We start from the raw sequence: 20201 nt of genomic DNA, 5'->3' as shown, positions 1-20201 counted from the left end.
ACCCATGGACACCAGAGGAGGTGCGACAGGCAGCAATACCCAGCAGGATGTAACACCTTCCTGTATAAATCCTAAATCCTGAACATAACAGTTCAGAATCAAAAATAAAAACAATGGAATATAATACAGTAGTAAAAAACTCCAAATTCTTCTAAAGCTTAATCCCATCCAGAGGCATTATACCTGCAATAGAAAGATCCCATATTACATACCGTCGAAAGATCCCATATTACATGCTGCACACTTAAAAATAATTCAAATAATATTCTCGGGGAGCAGTCACAGTGTGTGTGGACGATGCTGTAATCAGGGCACATGCGAGTGGTTAAACTTTGACCTTTGCCATCAAGACAGAGTTCACAGGCTACCACTCTACAAAACGTAAAAAATGCAAAAACCATACAACTGGTGAACGACGTCTTGTATGTATTTAAGTAAGGCAGAAAGTAAAAGTAAGAGTAACTAAGACCAAGTAAAAGTAAGTAAAAAATCAAGTAAATATCCATAATATACCCATTGTCTGAGTGAATTCCACTGACAACTCTTGTTGTCTTGTAGTGTGTAAACCAATCAAGCAATGTCACGACACTACACTCTCTTGGCCAATGGAGTGTTCTCACGGCAGTGTGTCATCCAATCAGGCAATGTCACTGTAGTATGTTGGCCAGTGGGGTATTCTTTCCTCAATGTCTTGTCCAATCCTGTGTTCTCACTACAACCTCTCAGCGAATTGAGTGTTCTCACTGCAGTTTCTTGGACAATTGGATGTCCTTACTGCAGCTTCTTGGCCAATCGGGCATTCTCCTTGGCCTTGGCCCTCTTGAGACTCTTCTTGATGAGGTGCAGGTGCGCGTAGATGTTGCGGTTCAGCACGGTGGAGGCACACAGCAGACCCCCGTGCAGTTCCCCAGCAACACCACTGCTGAACACGTCCTGACCTGCAGGACACAGACACACATGCAATATGTTATATTCAAGATTACTTTGCTGTCCCAAGTCTTACACATGTGATGCTACACAATATATGAATGCACAGACGTATGGACGCCAATTCACAGACTCACGCATTCACACACTCACTCACATTCAAAAATACAATGTGTATATATACATACACGCCTATAAATATACATGAATGTTAGTAACAAGTAAGTTAGTAGGCTCAGATATATAGGCTACTATTACTTCATTGCAAACTAGCCTAAGGTTAGGATTGCAGGGCTCTCAAGTTTTGAAGATTGTTTGGAGTGAGATTTAGATTTTTTTTAAAAATGGGGGGGGGGGGGGTTATCGACCCATCATCACCCAGCTAGTTAAAAAGTTTGATTAGACCAAATAGACTATGTATTCAATATGCTTAATCCTAACCAGTGCTCGAGTTGTACAATAGCCTATAAGCAGCTGGGGATGGTCAGAAATTGATTCTAATTATTGGTGGTTTGGGGGTTTCTCCCCCGAGACATTTTTGAAAATGTAGTTGTTGAAAGTGCAATTTTAACACAATGTGAAGAAGGGATGTGTATTTTATAGGGAGGTGATTTTAGACAATGTTCATTATGGGGGATAGCCTAAAATAGGCTACCTGTAGGCATATGTTCTTTATTGTGCATTGACATTATCAGCCCAAATTAAAATAAAATCCAATCACTTTTTTTAGACATCAGACCCAAATAATACTCTTTTTCATTCAATACCATGATATCTCCAGCACTATTGGTTGCCCCTGACTTCTTTAGCCTACTTGCCCTCTCTTCTACCACTACCTCTGCATTCCTCCATTCTGTCTAATATTTGACCACCTCCCACTCCTCTTCACGTTCAATCATGTTTGGGAGGGATGATCATCAAACGATCAGCTGGGGTTATAGCCTAGCTAGTGTTGTTGCTCTCTTTTAACGTCCCTGTCAAGGCTACATGGGCTGGAAATATTGGTATAAGGAGTAAAAACAGTAGCCTAACTAATACAAGTCTCATATTTTCACCTGTATGAAGTTATCACCTGATGGTCCTGGCTCCTGCGTCTCCAGTTCGCCTACTTGCAATTCGTAAATTTTACAGTTCTCTCTGAACTCTGCTGCGCGCGCTATTGGATGAAACTCTAATCCACTGCTCTGATCTGCCCGACAACCGAACAATCTATTTTCTGATTGGCTGAATAGCGTGGTAACTAGTCTGAACACAGAAGCGCTGTTACCTATTTCTGACGCGTCTGTGGATAGGTTGGATGAATTAATGTGCGCCGATTGGATAAGTTATCAAAACTTCAGAGTGTGAAATACCATGTGTGGAGTGTGAGAGTGTGAACTCGCTCAAATGAGTGTGTCACACTCTCAAAGAGTGAGACTTGAGAGCCCTGGGATTGTATGTGACAAATAAATTACTCTTACTTACTTTTACTCTTACTATTACTACAGAGAGAGAGAGAGAGAACACCTATCCTTTTACCTGAGATGAAGAGGTTCTTGACAGGCGTGTCGCAGCGGTTCTTGGCCATGGATACGGGGTCGTATCGGTCCAGGTTCTCGGCCGAGTACATGGCTCCCAGATAAGCACCCGGGTAATTAGACAGAGGAGTGGCCACATGCTGGTACACCAGCTGAGATACACACACAAACACAGAATAGCTGTGTTGAGACATAAATATGATAAGGTATGGCATAAGTATGGCACACAATCGTGTGTGTGTGTGTGTGTGTGTGTGTGTGTGTGTGTGTGTGTGTGTGTTTGTGTTTACCTTCTCTCTGAGCTTGGGGAAGTGTTGGCAGGCCCAGTCAAACATGTGGTTGGCGAATCTCATCTTGTACGCCACGTAGTCGTCTCCTCTCTTCCTCTGCTCTTCCCACTCTTCAAACCACTCGGAGTTCACCATGGTCAACATGATCATGGAGGTCTTACCTGCCCAGGGTAACAACAAGGAGAGCGTGTGAAGTGTGTACTCTACTGTAGGTCAGTGGTTCCCCATCTTTTCAGCAGGGACCCCCCACATATTCTACTGTGGGAGGTCCTCCACATTGGCAAAACTGAAGAACAGCTACAGGTTCTTTGACAAACCCACTGTGAAATAACTAACCGAAGAAGTCTTCAGTGAATTCTTAAGTTTGTCCTAGAACGTTTAGGCTCTTCAGAGAAGTTCCTGAGAACTATTGGGTTCCACACACACACACACACACACACACACACACACACACACACACACACACACACACACACACACACACACACACACACACACACACACCTGGGTGCCTGATCTTGGCTGTGCTGTCTTTGGCAGAGGGGAGGGTGAAGTACATCATGGGGATGTTCTCTGGGGCGTCCTCCTTGCTCAGGCTAAAGAAGTAATCCATCCTGACACAAAGAAATTACATTTTATTTCATTATCCAACCTAACAATTACATTTTATTTCATTATACAACCTGACACACACAGAGTTACATTTCATTTAGTTCCTGGTAGACACGTTATCCAACCTAACACCCACAAATCAAATTTTTTTGTAAGAAGTTATTCACACATATGGCAATGACCAAATACACAGAATGGCAATGACCAAGTTGTAATATACATGTATTACTAAATGCTCGGTGTAATCTCGTAATAAAGTGTAGTAATAAGTATTCTCTTTTTAACAATGATTATGCTATGCACAAGGAGGCTAGAGAAGTTATCTAACCTAATGTGCCTTCAGCAATCATTATAAACATAGCAAACATGACGATTGAGATGGAGATTGCTGCTCCAAAAGTGTAATTGGACCATTTCAGGTCAAGGACAAGGTTATTGTTACGTTTCGCTTAGAGTGTGAGGTGCAATATGAGCCAAGGATCTAATATTCATGCACTCACATCTTGTCCATGTCGTTGTCCTTGAAGAACCAGTTGGTGGCCTGGCTGAGTCCGAGCTCCTCTGGAGTGCCATCAAACCCACAGAAGGTGAGCAAACATCCCTTACCTGGCTTCAGGAGGTTCACACGCTCCTGGATATCTATACATAAGTAACGGACAAAGAGGAAGATAAGGCATGAGTAGCAGGTTCTGTCAACATTTTTATACAGGATAGAATAGAATAGAATAGAATAGAATAGAATAGAATAGAATAGAATAGAATAGAATAGAATAGAATAGAATAGAATGAAAAAGACTCTTTTGAGGTTTGACTGGTTTGCTAAATTTCAGGGTCCAAGGAACATAAAAGATACAAGATACTTTGTGATCTACTGTACATATGTTTGTGGTCTTTAGTCACAAACTAAAGACTAGGTTGCAAATGTCAGGAGGATGCAGAATCCGGTCGGGGGTGTTTGAATTGCAGGGCAGGATGAGGTTGATTCACTGCCAGCCCATGACCACCCTGATACCCGTATGTATGTAATCTCTCATCTGTGGTGGTCCACAAGGGCAGCCAATACTGCCCTACAAAGGCAAAGTGCAGTAACTATTCCAACACTGAAAATGAGAAAAATGCCTTCACATGGGATTAGTTCGGATATTGTAGTTACTGCAAATTTCACATAGCATTATCTCTAAAACGGGACACATTTGGACCATAAGTCTTTGTCACAAGATAATGGAGGTGTGATGAAGACCAAGATGCCTGCTCATGAATGTTGTTTGAGACAAAACTTCTATAATGTGCGAAAGCCAGGCTAGTACCTCTGTTTTGATAACTTGATAACAACTAATGCATCGTTTAATTGTATATCTCTGTAATGTAATGTAAGGTTGGGACTCACCAGGCTTTATGATGATCTCTGGGGGCAGGAGCCTGTTGAAGGTGTTTGACACGCCATAGTTGGAGATCACCATTTTAGATCTCACCTCCACTTCCTCCTGGCCTTTCCTAACCACCACACCTGACCAATCACAAGCCAGACGGGGGTATAAGCATTCCATCATGTAATATAAGCACATACAAAATCATAAATTACACAAATGGCCACAAATGGCATATGTAATGGTAATATGGCATCCCACAAGTCTGTGGGCAACTCTACTCCCCATTAACTAGTAATATACATCATGAAATGTAACACATCATATGTATCATAAACGACAGGTGTTGTATGACCATAGATATCATTAATACTTTAAAACTATACTGTCCATGATGGAATGTAACACATGCTGAAACATGAATGATACATGGCATATACTGTATAGCCATATGTTATACGTAATTATAACGTTATAATGGAATATAATAACACAAACAGAATTATGAACCAGTCCACAGGGATCTGTGTCCCGGGCCCAGGCTCTAAGCTCTAAGCGGCCCTGGATGAGATAACAAATGTAGAATAAATGCTTTTTAGTATGGCACTATTTAAGGGCTATGCCAGTGGCTCTCAACCTTTTTTGAATAAACGCCCCCTGGACCTCATCACAAGCCTCCCAACGCCCCCTTAGTATTAAGAAATGAAATGTACTTAAGCCCCAAATGGCAACTAAGCACCCCCCCCCCTCTTGTATGCTTCTCAGCGCCCTCTTAGGGTTCCCCAATGCCCCCTGGGGGATGTAGAGGCCTTGCTGAGAAATGCTGCGCTGTGCCATCTTTTTGTCCAGGCCAATACTCACCACACGCAGCTCCATCAGCATTCAAAAGGATTCGAGAGACCGGCGCCTTCACCAGCACCTCTCCACCATACTTGCGGATGGTGTTGCTGATGTGGTAAGGGATCTCACTAGCGCCCCCCTTAGGGTAGTAGGCACCACGCTTGTAGTGCTGGACGAGCTGGGAGTTGATGAGGATGCTAGAGTCCTTAGGTGGAGTTCCTGTAGGGAAGAGAATGCAATATATTTAATTAGTTAGTTAATAGGGTAGTTAGTATGGAAGAGAATGCAATACAGTTAGTTAGGTAGTTATCTGTGCATCTGTGCATGTGTGAGTGCATGCGTTCTTGTGTCACTGACTCACCATAAAAGAGGTAGACATAGAGTGTGTGTGTTTGTGTGTGTGTGTGTGTCCACGTCTGTCTGTCTGTGTGTGTGTGTGTGTGTGTGTGTGTGTGTGTACGTGTGCATGCGCGCAAGCGCGCGCGCCTGTGTGTGTGTGCGTGTGTGTTTCTGTCATTGACTCACCATGGAAGAGGTAGTTGAACATGAGCTGCAGGTCCTTGTTGTTTGTCTGCACGCCTGCCCACCAGGAGGCGCTGGTGTGCGACAGTGTGCTGTGTGCTGGAAGGAGGCGGTCAGCGATGCCAGATCTGAGCATGTAGAGGGCCAGCCAGCGAGGGAGTATCTTCAGTGCTGCCAGGGCAGGAATCTGTTTTGAACACAGCTAAAGAATGGGGCAAGAATGATTAGTCACAAGCATGTTGATAAAAAGTAAATGCATTGTGAAAAAATATCACAGCAATATTTGTTGTGTTAGTTCAACACTTAGAAAGTAGAACCATCTGTGAGAGTTCTACATTTGACTCTTTAAGTGAATACTGTAAAATGTAGTTCGTAGTATTGTTATGTCCAAGCATGTTTATAAATAATTCATATATAAGATAGGAATGGCAGCAATCTCAAGTTAAAGTTGAAATTTGCAAAGCTAGTTTGGCATTTTACTGTTTCCTAAGAATCAATACAGGACCACATTGTAAGCATGGACTGCAGCTGTTACTGGCTATATGGTCCATGACTATAGATGGCTCAGAGATCCACACTCTTCTCCCCTGATAGGTTCTAGAATCCCCGTTGAGTAACAATATTCTACAGCAGGGGTGGGTAACCTGTGTCTCGAGGGCCGTTTGCGGCACTTGAGACCTTTTTATCCGGCCTCCACGATGTTTAATGTAATACAGCTTCACATGAAATATGACATATTTTGTAATGGAATCTTAGAAAATACATTTGCAATAAAATTAAATTTTGTTCAGGGGACAGGTGGGTCTGTTTTAAAGGTGGCTGCCTTCAATATAGGCCTAATGTGCAGGGTTTGTGTTCATAGTACAGCCCTCGGAGGACTTTTACGGCCCTCGGATTAATTTGAGGTGGCCCCTCGAATGAAAAGGGTTCTCCACCCTTGCTCTACAGCTTAGTATCCTGCCATATTGCACCTTCATTAGTTTGAAGAAGTTCTCCACGGCCTGCGTGTCGTTGGGGAACTGCTTCTTCAGGTGGGCCTCCATCTCGGTCTTGCCGCTGAGGAGCGTGTACTTGCGGCAGTCGTCCCCCTGGCCGATGTGCATGGTGTTGAAGTGCTGGTCCAACTCATCAAACTCCAGCTGGCCCTCTGTGATCTGGTCAATCGCCACCTTCGTCAGGCCGTTCTCGTGCATCTGGCCAACGTAGTGGAGGCCTGCAGTCATACACACATGCATGGACAGGCACGCACAGACACACACACAGAGACACACACAAACACCATCACATATTCTGATTCACAATGTAAACACACATATACACACAGTGAACTGTCAGATAACCTTACCAGCATCAAACACACACACACACACACACACACACGCACACACACACACACACACACACACACACACACACACACACACACACACACACACACACACACACACACACACACACACACACACGCACACTATCAAACACAAGAACACCTCTGTGTATTACCACCAAGCCTTAAAATCACCCTTTACCTGTATCGAACTCGAAGCCCTTCTCGACGAAGGAGTGGGTGGATCCCCCGGCGGTGTCATGCTCTTCTAGAACCAGAACCTTCTTCCCAACCTTAGCCAGGCAGGCGGCCGCTGTCAAGCCCCCTACTCCACTCCCGATGATAACCACATCCAGTTTATTTGGTATACGCTCCTTAGTGAAGTCTGCACAGAGGTGGGGAATATCAAAGGGTGTGAGTGGTCGTGTGTGTGTGTGTGTGTGTGTGTTTGTCTGTGTGTGTACGTGTGCATGTGCGTGTGTGTGTGTGTGTTTGTGTGGCCCAAAAACATGTTTTTCATTTGGAAAGTGTTAGGCAGAGGGTCGCGGAATTATTGTTAGGTCTGGCAACAAAAGTTGAGTGACAAATAATTTTCCAATCTAATGATGATGTGTGCACAATCAAAACAAATCCAGCAACGGATCAGAAAATTCCACAACGCTGCTTGTCTAGTCAGTGTTTTTAATTTTTTTTAAATAAAATGAGTGCAAGACAAGCAGTGATGTGGACTTGTTTCATTCTTTACACAACTCAGTTGAAACCCTCAATGCAATTTGACGAGAGTTTGACTTTGGCTCACCTTTCTTCAGCACCTTGTCCCTCTTCTTCTGGTCCATCTCCAGGGGCTCTTTGGGCCTCACCGACTTCAGGGAGAACGGGCTGCGCCATCTGAAGAAGAACCAGTAGGTTCCCCCAACAATGGCCAGCCAGGAAGGAAGGAATATTCCTAACAGAACCGGCCACATCCTGCTTAGCCTGCTGACCCAACCTCTACAACCTGCAAGGTTCAAAGAGCGGAAGGGTGGATGGGTCCAAAGTGTCCACACTGGGAGATTCGGAGAGCAGACGGGTCCTGGCACAACAGGTGGGATTCTTCGGTAGTCTTCAGAGACATGCAGTTGACACTGGTAGGGAGATAAGAAGGATCGATGTGTTGGAGAGGGAATTATGGCAGTGCCTTTTTGGTGATCACAGGTTCATGTGCTACACACACACACACACACACACAGAAGGTCTTTGGGGAGAGTCTTCCCGTGTTACAGTATATGGGCCATAAAAAAAACATCACCTGCTCCACATCCTAAACACATGGTTGCATTTTTGCATGTTAAATCATACAAGAGTATCTTGGGTGCTGGCATTTATGTCATTGTACATGTATGGTGACAAAAAACACATTCACTATTTGGTTGTATTGTTTTCTCTTTACAGCACTGTGGTCTTGATAATGTGCTAATAACAGAGCAATGTATGTGGGCTAGTCTCCTTAATGCTCACGGACAAATCAGCTAATCCCTCTACCTTAATTGTGAAAGGATATTACCATGCTTCTTAGTTACAGTAATATCAGCAAACTCGCAGTCTGAATTGGGTAGGGAAAACAATAAAAAGAACATTAATAAAGCTCCAACTGCCCTGATGCAACATTACAATCCAATAACAATAATAGAAAAGAAGAATGAAAATTGCACCTAAGTGTCTGTTGTAGCGTTTGTAAAATTACTCACACCTCATACTCCCATTATGACCAAGCCCTGTCACAAGCAGATTGAAATGGTTTCTGTCCTTACCTCCTGAAGATGTAGCCAAGAATGTTTTCTTTCAGTATTTTCAGTGATGCATCTCTTGTTGAGCCCACTATGGTGTCTCGCTCTCTGATGATCTGAGCTACTTTTATACCCTGACTGCTGAGCCAGATGTGAAGTCTGAACCAGTTTGACACCCTGGTTACTGAGCCTTCTTTGATGTCTGAACCAGTTTGACACCCTGATTGCCTGATTACCCTCTGTGATGATCTGAACAAGTTTCACCTCCTGATAATCCTCTGGCCTCTTTCAGGTATTGTTCATCCCTACAATGTTGCCAGGGCTCTAAATTAACTTTTCCCACCACCAGCCAATTTGGCTAGTGGACATTTTTTCTTACCAGCCAAACAGAAGTTCAACTAGCCATTTTTTTTATCTCGCCAAAATAAACTATGCATTAGGCTAGGTTTTTTTTCTAATTAAATGGTCATTTTGTCCAACTGTTTCTACAACACAGATACACTATAGGCCTGCATAGGCTACTATATGCCTACATAATAAGCATATTATAGGCTATATATTTTTTCATTATTTTTTAACTTCTGCTTTATTTTTTACTTTCGTTACTTAGGCCTAATTAATTTGATTAGTTTTTGTTCAATTCCTCTGAAAGCAGCTGAATCACATCACACACACAAAGCACTCACACATAACAGACCTTTAACATAGGCCTACAGTAACCAAGCACACAGCCAAACACTACAAAACCTCACATACGCACATCCCAAGGAAGGAGAAGAGATGAGAGGAAAAGGAGAGAGAGGAGGAGCTCTTCTCTACCATGCGCAACAAAATGACAAGAAGCCTAGTTTAATTAAAAGTAAATAATATCTCGGGAATCTTCGCTTCCTTTGTTACTTCCACAGCTTCGTCGTTGGTTGCTTTTTTTTTTCTTTTCGATGGCGTGGGCTTTCCAACTTAGTTGCGCCAGGACTCTGAACATTTCAGAAGACAACTGAACTGACAGCTACGGTCACACTACTCTGACAGTCGGCTCTCCTCCTCTGCCCTGGTCGCTATTTCGTTCCACAACCACTCATTTTTAACGTCACTATTTACAAACTACTAGCATTCACCAACACACAGAACCTTGCTCTACCCCCCGCCACATTCTCATCACTCGCACACATAGTCTACACAACAGAAGTAGCGCTATGCATAATCTGCGTAAGTCCTGTTATTGAAAACGGTCAGGGTCTCGCTGCTTAAAAAATGCAGCCTGTTACAGCAAGGTTCATATAGTAATAATAGCAGTAGTGACGTTAAAAAGGTTGTAGCGAAAGCGACGAGAGCATAGGAGGAGAGCTGCCTGTCAGAATAGTGTGTGAGCGCAGCTTAGCTGACAGAAGGCTGGTCGTCTGAAATGTTTTCAATCCTGCCGCGCGCAACAAGCATGGAGTTGACGCTCGATGCACTGGAAAGCCCACGGTGGGAGGCTACCTCGTGACGCTAGTGTCCATGGGTAATGTAGGAAATCTCGCCGTATAACGTTCATCAGAGCAGCGGTTTACCGTTCATAAGTTACTGTACTCGGGCGCTACTAGCCAAATTGGCGGGTAGGTATTTTTTTCTACTAGCCAAAATGGATTTTCACCCGTGTTTGGCGTGTTGGCGTGTGTTAATTTAGAGCCCTGCATGTTGCAAAGGCCAAGCAAAAGCCAGGCAAAGGTCAGGCCAAGTGCTGATCCAAAACCGTTTGTTGGTAATGTTGTGTTAAATAGGGCTGTATGTAGCAATAAATAGGTATATACAGTATGTAGAATGTTGCAATTATTTGAAATAGGATATGATGTCTGAACCAGTTTGACCTCTTGATGATCATCATGCTGTATAGATTTTAGGTGGTAATTTGGTGTTCAATAGGTCTATGTAGCAGTTCTTTGAAAAAGGATTAGTCAAGGTCTTCAGTGTTTTAGGTCACCTGCTGTATGTTCATGGCCAGTTCTAGTCAGTTTGTTGCCAGGCAAGCACCATTGGCATTTGTAAGCATACACGTAGTGTCATACATCTGATCGAGCTCAGGTGATCTATAGTACCGACACAGATATCTATCCTGTGTGCCCATGAATAAAGTAAAGTTTAATGTTTCATTTTCACTTGATGTTAAAATTCTGTGATACTTTCAGGAGTTACTATGGTGCCCCCAAGAAATTTGGCACCATAGGCGACTGCCATGTCTACCTACCCAGTGCCAGATATAAACTTTAAACCGTTTACTTTATTGTGCACATACATTTTTAATCACGATTAATCAGAAAGTGCATAGTTAATCACAATTTTATTCCATGTGTAATGTTTTATTATTTTGCATTCAAGACAGTTTAACCCCTATATACCCTGGATGCTGCAATGAACTTGTTCTAATGCTAGATGAAGGTCTTAGCTTTCAAATGCAATTCATTTCATGTTTTTATGTTCTTTAGAAGATGAGATAGGTTTTTATAGGCTGGCGGTTTTTAGGCTCACATTTTTTACCTGGTGTTTTTTAGGAATAAAGCAAGTATTTCTGATCAAGAAAGCTATTTTTAATTGCCGTTTGATCATTCATGATTTTTCATATTTATATCTTTCAATTATTTGTTGGTTTGTAACCTCCCAAGGAGGTTATGTTTTCAGTGCCTTTGGTTTGTCAGAAACGCATTTGTTACAATGGAGGATTTATTTTTTATCCACATGTTGCGTTTACACCTCAACAGGAGAAAAAAATACCCTGCTAAAAAAATATCCTGCTACGTGGAAACAGCACCTCAGAGTTAATCAGTAACTTTAATTTGGTATATAGAACTCATTATCTAGATCTTCAAATTATGCTGGGAATGCTGGGAAACTGTAATTGCGATTAAAAAAAATTATCGCGGAAAAAAAACCATCTAATCACAATTAACATGTTAATATAGACAGACCAAATAAAAATAAATGCTAAAAATTACCAACTAACGGAACTCATAAGCCCCTTTGTGCAGCCTTATTGTCATGAAAATTGTAATGATCCAGACTTAATCTGTTACTTTAAGATCTACTTCCACTGAAAACCAGTATTGCTTGTTCCTTTTGAAATACGGAGGATCACTATTTACATAGTACAAATGCTTCACTTGCAAGTGGTGCATCACTGCACTGGCTGTGTTTCCCATTCACAGGAAAATAGCCCTAAAGGGCAAGAAGCCACAAGTTTTGCACAAGTTTCCAAAGCAAGCGGGACAATAGGCCTACCTCGATTAGCCTATCTCTCACCTGGTTTCTACTCTCGGAGGCACCTCATTTCCACGTCATGGATATTCGTGAGAAGGACCGGAAAAACCATTTTCATTTGACCACAAGCCACTTTACTAGCCTACAAGGATGGCTTCAAACAAAGGAACCAGAAAGTTTTCTTAAGCAAAACCGACGCATAATGCATGAATAATTAGAGGTGGAAAAACTGGATTGACAGAGTAAAAGTCCTTCTTCTATCTTGGGGTTTCCTTCTTTTTGTACTCGCTAGTTGCAACACAGGTGATTTTGCCAATTAGCTCCTCAAATTGGCTTTAAGGGATTTGGTCATTAGGATCAGCTGGTTTGGATTAGCGGGTGCAAAAATGTGGTAGCGGTTTTACTTTCTACACACAGATTTTTCAAACTCTGTTTGCAACGATACGATAATACTTTATTGTCAGTTTACACTGAAATTCATTCTGCATCCCTGAGCAAGACTCATTTAAGACAGGACATAACATCACATCACGAGACTATAGCAACCACTGACAAAAATAGAGGACACAGGCCTATATACAGACATACATACATAAATACATACATTACAACCCACATAACTTGAAGATGTGTCCAACATGGAGTGATAACACTATGCAGTCTTACGACTAATTAGCATAATAATTGATTGATGTATGGTGGCATGTTTAAGTCTGTTGTGTTTGAAGCGGGGAACTCTGAAATTGAAATCTGATTTTATTTTTATTTTTTAAATTTAAGTCAATTGAAATGATGATGTCTGTCCTTGGGACAGACATTTTTACAGAGTGTGGGCTGGTAAATAGCCATGAAAAGTGATACAATTACACTTAAATATTATATAAACAACTGTAAAATTGTGTGACAAACCCCGTGGTCAATACTTGGATTAATTTTGTTCATGAAAATTTTGTTGATTTTCAACAGATTTAGCTCGTTTATTGCTGGGACATGTTTTTGCCAAACTTTCAAGAATGTGAAGAAAGTGAATTGATACTATTCTTCTCGAATAAAAAAAAGACCCAAACATGGTTTAGTGACTGTTAGTCTTACAGGTGCACTGTGAAGAATGTGTGAAAGCCCACCTGGGAATCTCCAACACCCATTGTCAACGCTGCCAGTGGCCCTCACAAAACATTATTGATATTTATGACTTTGGAATGTCATGACACTCAAACAATGTCAACTTGACATTCCGAAAATGAATGACAACACATCAGTAATGTGTCTGTTGTGCTCCTGGCGTGTCATGTCATTTCTTATGCTTTGCTGTGGTGATTGAAAAGGTTCTTGGTTGTAATGTTCCTCTACTGGCCTTTGGTCATCTCCCCATACTGGTGGTCAATCATGGGTTAGCGGTTAGGGCGTCAGACTTATAGCCCAGAGGTTGCTGGTGGTCAGTGTTGACAAGTCCGCTTATTATAAGCGACCTTGGGCTTCTTTTTTTGAGCATCGCTTTTGAATTTTGAAAAGTCGCGGGTTTGCGGGTTTTTTTGGGCTTATTCTTTATAGGGTTGGGCTTGCCGTTTGCTCCTGCTCTGCCGGTGATTTGAATGTGTTTCTCAATGGCAACTCGTTTTTTCTCTCACTCATTCTCACTAGTGACCCTTCTACACCATTGTTAACTCCCACTTTCTGGTGATTATAGTTGCCAGGTAGACCACCGCAAAGAGCAAGGTCTTCCCTGACTAGGCACGTGACTGACAACCCACCCCTTCGGTTGCTTATTTTGGGCTTGTTTTCACGACGCCCGTCAGTCGCTTCTTTTGGGCTTGTTTTCAGGACGTCAGTTGCTTATTTGTCGCAGAAAATCTGGCAACACTGCTGGTGGTTAGACTCCCATCCAGACAGGTTTGTTGGGGGGAGTCATTAACCAGTGCTCTCACCCATCCTACTCCATGATTGAGGTACCCTGAGCATGGTAACTGCCCTGCCACACTGCTTCCTTGGGTGCCGTTTGGGGCTGCCCTCTTGCATGGATGAGGCAGGTGGGCTTCCTGTTTTCATTGATATATAGACCTAACAGTACCATTGATATATAGGCATGAATGCAATTTTGTTGTGTGCAGTTAGCAATGTGTGCTGCGGAGTGCTGTGTCACAATGACAATGGGAGTTTCAGAGGTGGGCGGCCTGCTGATCCAAGCAATCTCTAACCAGTAGGTGCTGGGCCCAAAAGCATATCTTGTCAGTCCATGGTGTTAACGAGTTGCAACTTTATTTTTGCTTTTAAACTCCCTGACAACCCATTAATCAATATTTTGGCTGTTGCCACCCTCGAAAACTTGCACGTTGATCTATAAAAATTACAACAAAAACTAGCCGACAGAGTGATGTCAAGTCAATGCAAAGTCAATGGGCAGAATGCAGCTTGCGCGCGCATGCTACCCAGAGCCATCAGATTTGATAGCAAAAAGTTAGGGGGGTAAGTGGGCTCACTTGTTCTGTACATGCAAAAAAAAATCCTTCAAACTTTCAGAAGTGCTCTTTTTCGCTGTTAGTGTTCGGTTGTCCGACCTTCATTAGGCAAAGAGAGATTAATGCCAAAAAGAGGACATGTCTGTTCCCTCAAAGCAATAGAGCAATGAGGTGACCGGGCTTGATGAATTCGCCAAAAAACGATGTAGTATCAGTAAAGAAATGCAAGCTGTATTATTTTTTCCAGTAACAACAAAATGGACAGGAATGAAATGCCTACGTTGTTTCAATGATTAGGTGAATTATCTGCTTATGAAAAAGCCTGATATGCGGATAAATATTCCCTTTTCAACTTTGATGGGCGAGACTTCCCATTGGCTGTGCATTATGTGACGTCATCCCCAGTCTTTTTTGTTTTTGTTATTTTTTAATATCACTCTGAACTTTTCAGGGTGGCAACAGCCAGAATATTGCTTTGCATACTGTCAGGGGGTTATATTAGTAAAAGTTGCCACTCGCGAGTGAGAAAGGAAACTTGTTTTCTAGAGGATACGATACTTAGCCTACAGTCTACAGCTCCAGCCAACAAGATACAAACTCAACTCCTGCTCCAACTCATAGCTCATTCCTTTTCACTTCTGTTTCATTCTGCCCTCTCCTTTCACCTCTCCGTTCTCCTCCTATTCCTCCTGTGATATGCAACACTGCTTTGTTTCCAATTACTGTTGTGCTCAGAAATGAAATTGACCATGTCGTTTAATTAATGTTGACCAACATTACCAAAAAGCATTGACCAGACAATGATAATGAAAGATCAAGGCTTTCTGTTTCATAAAAGTAAATTCGAAATGGGCTTCCAAAGGCCAAACAGTGAGTAATGTGGCCTAATGAGGCACAAACTCTCAGATAACATTCAGAAATCCTGTTTATTAGAAAGCTGAGACATTATCAATATGCCATCAAGTTATCAAAATGTATTGTAATGTGGGTTTAGTTGGCTTTGCACACTGTCCATTGAACCAGAGGATGGTAAAGAAGAATCCGTCAATAGTTGATATCTTTTTGTGGGTTGCCTGTGTCTTCGTGAACAGGATGCTATTAAACAATAGTGTCAGTGTAGCATTGCAGTGTAGTGTGTTTTACAAACAGTGACCAGACAGTCATAATCAAGGACTATGATTATGATTTTTAAAAGCAGATTCTAAATGGGCTTCCAAAGGGTAATGCCCTGTGTACATCAAGCGCTCCCAACGCGACCCAGATAGCTGGGGTGGTTGAAGAAGTTTCGCCATGAATTCGTTTTAGTCGTTTTGGACGCTGTACTGACATGTTTGATTCAGTTAATCACATAACGGCTCTGTCTTGACAGCCTGGGACATTCCTTGATCTGAACGCTCCAATTGGTTGTCGCCGAAACGTGTCATAGCGAATTCGCTTAAGATTAGCTTGAGTTTAATCGTCAAAATTCGCCCTGGTCGCTCAAGAAGCTTCGCTCCTGCTCCTGGCGAATTCGCTCTGGTAGCTTTATTCGCCTTCCCTCCATAGAGAAACAATGACTTCCGCTGCGCAGGTCGCTTAGTTTGCCTTCGATGTACACGGGGCATAAGTGGTGTGCAGTGTTGGCTGTACCATATGGCGGTTGCCAGGGTTGTCTGTCTCATGCCATTGCTCCTCACATTGCACTGTTGTAGAATAAAGCACAAACCCTCCTGTTAGAATCTGATGTTCTTTTTTATTTGAATGCAGAGACATCAGCAAGGCGGCAGCAAGTCATCAAAATGTGTTTTTGTTTGCTGCAGGTCTTGGCTCTGCATACTGTCCATCGCTTGAATGGGCCATGCATTGGATCCGTTGAGATTCAATATTTTTGTGGCTTTTTTAAATATGGATGCACAATTCAACATGTTAAGCATGTGGTGTGGTGTAAATGTGTGTCTTGGAGTAGAGTAGAGTAGAGTAGAGTAGAGTAGAGTACTTTTATTAATCCCGAAGGAAATTAAGGTGGAGTGTGGGTGTGTGTGTACAACACACATGTGTGTTGTAAATATCTGGCTGATGCTTTGTTTTTGTCATCCCAAATATCATATTTCATGTGACTTTGCAGAAGTTATATGAGTATGCATTTTTCTCTCTATTTCTCTCTCTTTATGTCTCTCATCACTTCACTGCGACTTTCTGTGTGCATTTGCATGCGTGTGTGCGTGCGTGCGTGTGTGTTGCATGCATATGAACGTGCATCCACTTTAGTTTGCCTTTCATTACTGCCTGTTGGCTGTACAGTGAAGTGGATCTCTTGGCTTATCAGATCGTATTAGAGTGCATTCCGATCATTCTCAAAGCAACAGGGAAAGCTCCTCTAACCCAAAGTCAACAGTGACATGCTTTTGGGCATGGGTGTGTGTATGGTATGTGAGCGGCTGGCTATTTAATGATATTCAGTGCATATGATATATGACTCCTCTTGTTCCTCTTTTCCACAGGTCCCAGACACCCAGACAGATACAGGACAACAACAACCACATAAAGAAGAGAAGACCACTGTGTCCCAGTCTGTCTGTGATGGTGGTTGTTAGGGATGGGATATCGGTATCGGTGTATCAGTATCGGGTTCAGATAAGAACATAATTCAGAGATCGGATCGGAATTTTCCCAAAGTATCTGAACTTTCCTGACACTGACATTGACATCAGACCCCCAGCCCCCCCTAAACATCAACAGTGCCCGTAGTAAGAAATCTCAGGTCCTTGGCAAAGAAAATATTTAACCCCCCCCCCCCCCAAAGAAAAAAACAAAACACTCCCCCATCACTGCTGCACCCCTTTTCTTTTGTGTCAGTGGATAATTACAACACTCATAAGAGTAAACAAACACAGTGTTTGTCTAAGATGTTGTTGACAAGTATTTCATTAATGTTATTGACAAGTCAAACATTAAAACAACTTCTAAGTAAACCAAAACACTTCAAAATAAATTAGGTGTAACACAGCAAAAATGCTGCATTGCATGACTTTGCGTCAGACTACTGTTTTTATTCTTACGCTTACTAAAAAGTTTAAATCCTGAAATAAAGTGATGAAATGTTGAATGAAACATTCTTGTAGACAATCGAAACAAGACCCATACTAATAATTCTTACAATGGCCACTTATTGTTAATGTTTTCTTTTACAATTCATACAATTACTACATTTTTTCTTGCTTTCAATTTGGATGCCAACTGTGACACTTCAGGTTGTTCTGGATTTAAATGTATCATTCACTATTCAATGAGAAATGCTTTAATGCTCATGACATTCACCATTTCATGTTCATTCACCTGCCTTATCAATTATGATAAATCAATAGTATTACATCTAACATTGGTAGACTTAATTCACGATGTAACTAGAGGCGACATTGTACTGGAATCCTGCCATGCTCAGGTCAGTAATGGTGGAGGACAGGGGGCGGGGCATGTTTTTCGTCAGGGTACTTCCTTACAAACTGACTCCTTGTGCATCATTTCTGCCTTCCTTTGTGTCAGCTTGCTAATTGGCTGTCATTTTAGATCAAAATGAGATATTTGCATATTTGCATAATCTTTGCATGTGTATGTGTGTGTGTGTGTGTGTATACAGTTTTCATTGACTGTAAGTACAGTTTTCATTGACAGTAAGTCATCCTATTTCCTCAGGGCAATGGGCAACTGAGCAGGAAAGAGTGGGACCCAGTTGAATAGGTCTTTGTCACCTATGCTGATGCAGTGAGGGAGATCTTCCCCGTCATATTCAGATTCCTACCACATTTGACCATCATAACACTCAAAAGAGTGAAAAAGGCAGTTTTACTGTTTGAGTTTAGCCGTCTTGTCACAAGCAACTTAATTTGCGCTGTTTAGAGGCACACAAATTGAAAGCAAAGAAATGGTTGACCTCAAGTCAAAGCGTGTGCATGTGCCTTTGTGTGTGTGTGTGTGTGTGTGTGTGTGTGTGTGTGTGTGTGTGTGTGTGTGTGTGTGTGTGACTAGCAGGATAGGTAGTGATGAGGAATATTTCCATAGTACTTGTGGGCCACTCTTTGTAGAACAATATCATAACAGTCATAACAGTAAAAATAGAGGCATCAAAATGGAGGTAAAACTGCACAAGACTTATGCAGTTTGACTGTTAAATTTAGGTAGTCTTGTTACAAACAAGTTGATTTCCACGCAAACTATTTGCACGCAAACTGTCAAAGAAGAAAAAGCGATTGACCTCAATTCAAAGCTCCCTGGCAGCACATCACCCCAACACTCAAGCAGCTTCACTGGCTCCCCATCAAGTCACGGATTACCTACAAAGTCCTCCTCCTAACCTTCAAGTCCCTCCATGGTCTGGCTCCCCACTACCTCACTGACCTCCTTCACCCCTATGACCCCTCAAGATCCCTGCGGTCCTCTTCCAAGGGTCAGCTGATCGTCCCTCGTGCCAGGCTCAAGGCCACCAGTGACAGAGCCTTCCATGTTGCTGCTCCCATTCTTTGGAACAATCTGCCCGACCACATCCAAAATGCCCCTTCACTGGCCATGTTTAAGCAACACCTTAAGACACATCTCTTCCTGGAGGCTTATGGCTGCAACTTACATGCATTCACACACATGCTCACACACTGACGCGCACACACACTCACACTTTCCAACACAACACTCTGTGAAGCGTCCTTGGGTGTTTTGAAAGGCGCTATATAAAACGAAAGTATTATTATTATTATTATTATTATAGCTGATAGCATAATTTCCTGTGTACGATGTGTGTGTGTGTGCGTTAACATGTGTACATGTGCGCCTGTGTATCTGTGTGTGTGTGTGTGTGTGTGTGTGTGTGTGTCTGTGTCTGTGTCTGTGCGCACGTGTGTGTGACTACTATTTGGTAGGATATGTGTACTAGTGGTGAGGAAGGTCGTCATAGTACTTGTGAGTCACACTTGGTATAACAGTTTTCATTGACTGTAAGTCATTGTATGTCCCCAGGGTGATGGGCAACTGAGCAGGAAAGAGTGGAACCTAGTTGAATAGGTCTTTGTCAGGTATGCTGACACGGTGAGGACGATCTTCCCAGTCAGATTCAAACTCCAGTTTGTACCTGATCCGACCATCAGCTAAGTACTGCAGAGCCCGGAGGTCATGGACTGTGGGATCACCAGCTTTTTTGCCTGATCTGATATTGGTGATATCGCCAGATCATTTCCTGAATTCATTGTGATATAATTGAGTTACAATGTATGGAGATGGATTAATGCGTGCAGCCTTGAAGAGGACAATATAATCCTCAGGAGTGTTTTCTGCTCTACGAGAAATTTCTGCTCTATGATGACACCATACTTCAAGGCA

The 20201-nt window shown here is 42.4% G+C and overlaps 1 protein-coding gene across 1 annotated transcript; it reads right to left on the bottom strand.

The window, feature by feature from the left end:
* Positions 1–771: 771 nt before the first annotated feature.
* Positions 772–8367, bottom strand: LOC134456203 (inactive all-trans-retinol 13,14-reductase-like). The gene is made up of 11 exons (XM_063207592.1): positions 8202–8367; positions 7605–7787; positions 7047–7288; positions 6079–6277; positions 5575–5772; positions 4734–4853; positions 3847–3985; positions 3239–3348; positions 2735–2895; positions 2446–2596; positions 772–938 (listed from the first exon to the last, which is right to left on the bottom strand). The coding sequence occupies exons 1-11, from the start codon at positions 8365–8367 to the stop codon at positions 772–774; spliced, it is 1836 nt and encodes a 611-aa protein (XP_063063662.1).
* Positions 8368–20201: the final 11834 nt, after the last annotated feature.

The sequence above is a fragment of the Engraulis encrasicolus genome, chromosome 10 (assembly GCF_034702125.1).
Source record: "Engraulis encrasicolus isolate BLACKSEA-1 chromosome 10, IST_EnEncr_1.0, whole genome shotgun sequence".
NCBI classification, from domain to species: Eukaryota; Metazoa; Chordata; class Actinopteri; order Clupeiformes; family Engraulidae; genus Engraulis; species Engraulis encrasicolus.
The sequence above is the reverse complement of the archived record's forward strand: the minus strand, read 5'-3'. Positions and strand labels throughout refer to the sequence as shown.